Source organism: Notothenia coriiceps, unplaced genomic scaffold, assembly GCF_000735185.1.
Source record: "Notothenia coriiceps isolate Sejong01 unplaced genomic scaffold, NC01 NC01_scaffold00037470, whole genome shotgun sequence".
In the NCBI taxonomy this organism is placed as follows: domain Eukaryota; kingdom Metazoa; phylum Chordata; class Actinopteri; order Perciformes; family Nototheniidae; genus Notothenia; species Notothenia coriiceps.
The window spans coordinates 377,474-380,393 of record NW_011370171.1 but is presented as its reverse complement, the minus strand read 5'-3'; the positions used below and the strand labels follow the sequence as shown (position 1 = coordinate 380,393).

The 2,920-nt window shown below is 39.5% G+C and overlaps 1 protein-coding gene across 1 annotated transcript in view; it reads left to right on the top strand.

Moving 5' to 3' along the window:
* The window catches only part of col14a1a (collagen, type XIV, alpha 1a), a 36,171-nt gene that overhangs the window by 13,607 nt on the left and 19,644 nt on the right, over positions 1-2,920 (top strand). Inside the window, exon 6 of the mRNA XM_010797074.1 lies at positions 10-119. Coding sequence (XP_010795376.1) covers positions 10-119 — 110 coding nt within the window. The remainder of the gene's footprint in view (positions 1-9; positions 120-2,920) is intronic.

Genomic DNA, 2,920 nt, shown 5'->3' with positions numbered 1-2,920 from the left:
TTCCCACAGACTCTGAAAAAACACTGACGTTCTTCAACTACGACTACAAAGGAGACTTCCAGACTGTCGCCTTTGAAGGAACTGAAATCCAAAAAATCTTCCATGGCAGTTTCCACAAGGTACACTTTAAATATATGTGTGGTAAAATACTGACTTGAATGTAATATAATTTATTCTCAAAAGTGTAATGGCCCTAACACAGCGAGTGCCATTTTGCATACATATCAGGGTTTTGTCTCACATTTCAGGAAAAAACGTCATTACACTATTTAGGTGGTGCTGGTAGTTCCGAGGACAAATGTTGAGCAGGAAGCTTTCTGACAAACTGCTGAGAAAGAGACAAAAGAAAGGAAGGTAAAATGTTTTGTGGTGTTTTTGAAGGGGAGGCTTTCCAGTGGCTCTCGGACTGGACTGTTTTTCTCTTGACCCGTCAACACCTGTGTGTGTGTGTGTGTGTGTGTGTGTGTGTGTGTGTGTGTGTGTGTGTGTGTGTGTGTGTGTGTGTGTGTGTGTGTGTGTGTGTGTGTGTGTGTGTGCAGGTGTTGATAGATCTCCTCCCTCTTCTCTCTCTCCCTCCTACTCTTAACTGCTTTTCTAAACTAGTGGAGTGTACAGAGTGGGAGTGAAACTGTACATTTGAATGACCCTTTGAGACCCCTCTCTGGAAGTTCATGATGGAGGGCATTTTTTTCATTATTTGGACATGTGTTTATTTAAAAAAAATAAGTTCACTTGATACATTCACAGTAAAGAGCAGGGTTTGATTGCCAAATAAGTTAGTGCATTTACAGACATGCTGCACAGACATCATTAAAGAAGGCAACACTCTGTGGCAGGTGTGATTTCCATCATTGTGTTATTACTTTTCTCCTCCGAGTGGACCACCAGAGAAGATATTAGTTTGTCCTCCAAGCTGATTATCTGACAAAGACATTTCGCATTTGCCTCAATCATTGGACTTATATCCGAATATATTTATGTAAATGATGTTGTTTCAAATTAGTCAGACTGAATGGAAATAGCAGCATTTTAAAAGTCAATTTTCTGCTCACTTGAGAAGAGAAAGTGTTTTTGTGAAAAAATAAATAGGGACGCAAATGCCTCAGCTGAATAAATAATGACATTGTTTTGGCCTCAACAGGCCCAGTGAATGACAAATTCACTTTAGAAAAAAACTTGGCATGAAACATTAGACAAACAAAAAACAGCAACTTGCCAAATAACAATATATTATTTTGTCCTAATTATTTGAATTAGCAACACTACTGAGAATGTGTTTGTACTTTGACATGGTTGATTCAATTGGACATTTGAATGTATTGTTTAGTTACATTTGAACATTTTCTAACTTTTGCTTGACAAATGGATACAAAATGTAATAAAAACTTGGTATGTTTTTTTTTGCTCTAAGCTGCTGTTCGGTAAATATATTGCTCCCGATGGATTTTTGCTAAAAACAATCGGTCCACTAACTCTCGACTCTCAAAATGTCAGGGAGGAGCTGTCCATCATTTTTCTGTGTCTCTTTCTCTTCTGTATTCTGTCTCTCTGTCGGAGAACATGACAATGTTGAGAGAGGGGACTGATGCAGGAGACTGCCTGACCAGAGGAAGTGTTGGTCTACACACTAGACAGGATGGCAAGTGAATAAAAGGAGAGTACACGTGCGTGTGCATGTCTGTTTGTCAGTTATAAAGGGATTACCATATCCAGCGCCTTGTGTGAAAGCAGGAATACCCAGCAGGATCTGTCAGCGTCTAGCAAACACACACACTGAGAGAAACACACAAAACAGAAACAGGTGAAGGAGGGAGAGCAGAGGAAAGAATAGAGATGACAGTGAGCTGGAGACACAAAGAGGAATACAGACAGGAAAATATAGAAACACAGGCAGGTAGAGAAAGAAAGGAGAAGTGAAAGATATCTTCGGTATAATTCACAGATTGCTCACAGCTATTATATACTAATACAAGTGTATTAACACCCTGCCTGTATCTCCAAAAATGATTAAATGCCTCCCATTAAAATGTTTAAAGGGCACTTAAAGCTGTCCTCGGGTGCCGTAAAAATGTACGCTAAGGACATATGCACCTTGCTTTTCTAGCTCACAATACCTCACAATATTTCTCAGTGTGAAATTCAAAATTCACAGCTAGTTAATTCGCCCATAAATGATTATTATGAAGCTGTTTCCATAAATGTTGGTTGCTTCTTGGAAAGGAGAAGAAGTGTTAATGGAGAAAGCAGCAACTATGAATGTGTTGTATCCGTTGGACCGACAGATTTGGGTTTACTCAAACTGTGTTTGTTTTTAAAAGCAGAAAATGAGACGGTGTTATGTGACTGACAAAATCGTACGGTGGTTGGATCTGTTTTTATGACGATTAACAGCTTAATGACAAATCCAGATAGATGCACACTGAGGGGTCATCATTTCTAGCACGTGTAGAAGAAGCTACATTTGGTTAAAAGAGCACTTTCTGAATAAATAGTCTAAAAGTGTTCTCCATCTAATTGAAAGCAGTGTTTAAATATTGATTGTTTCCAAAAATTGCTGACTAGAGAGGGGAAGAAATGAGGAAACACTCATGTTGTACGCACACAGGCTGAAGGTGCTTGCATTCCTGCATGTAATGCTCAAACATACATGAATCAAAATATAAAAGCTTCACGATCACACACGCACACATTCACACTCACACAAGCGAGCATGTGCACTTTTAAGTGCAGGTCAGAGAAAGCTGAGTCACCAGAAATACTGATAGCCTCATCTACTCCAACCCACATTATCTCTCACAGCATGTTTAAAGACGGTCATAACTCTGTGTGTGTGTGTGTGTGTGTGTGTGTGTGTGTGTGTGTGTGTGTGTGTGTGTGTGTGTGTGTGTGTGTGTGTGTGTGTGTGTGTGTGTGTGTGTAT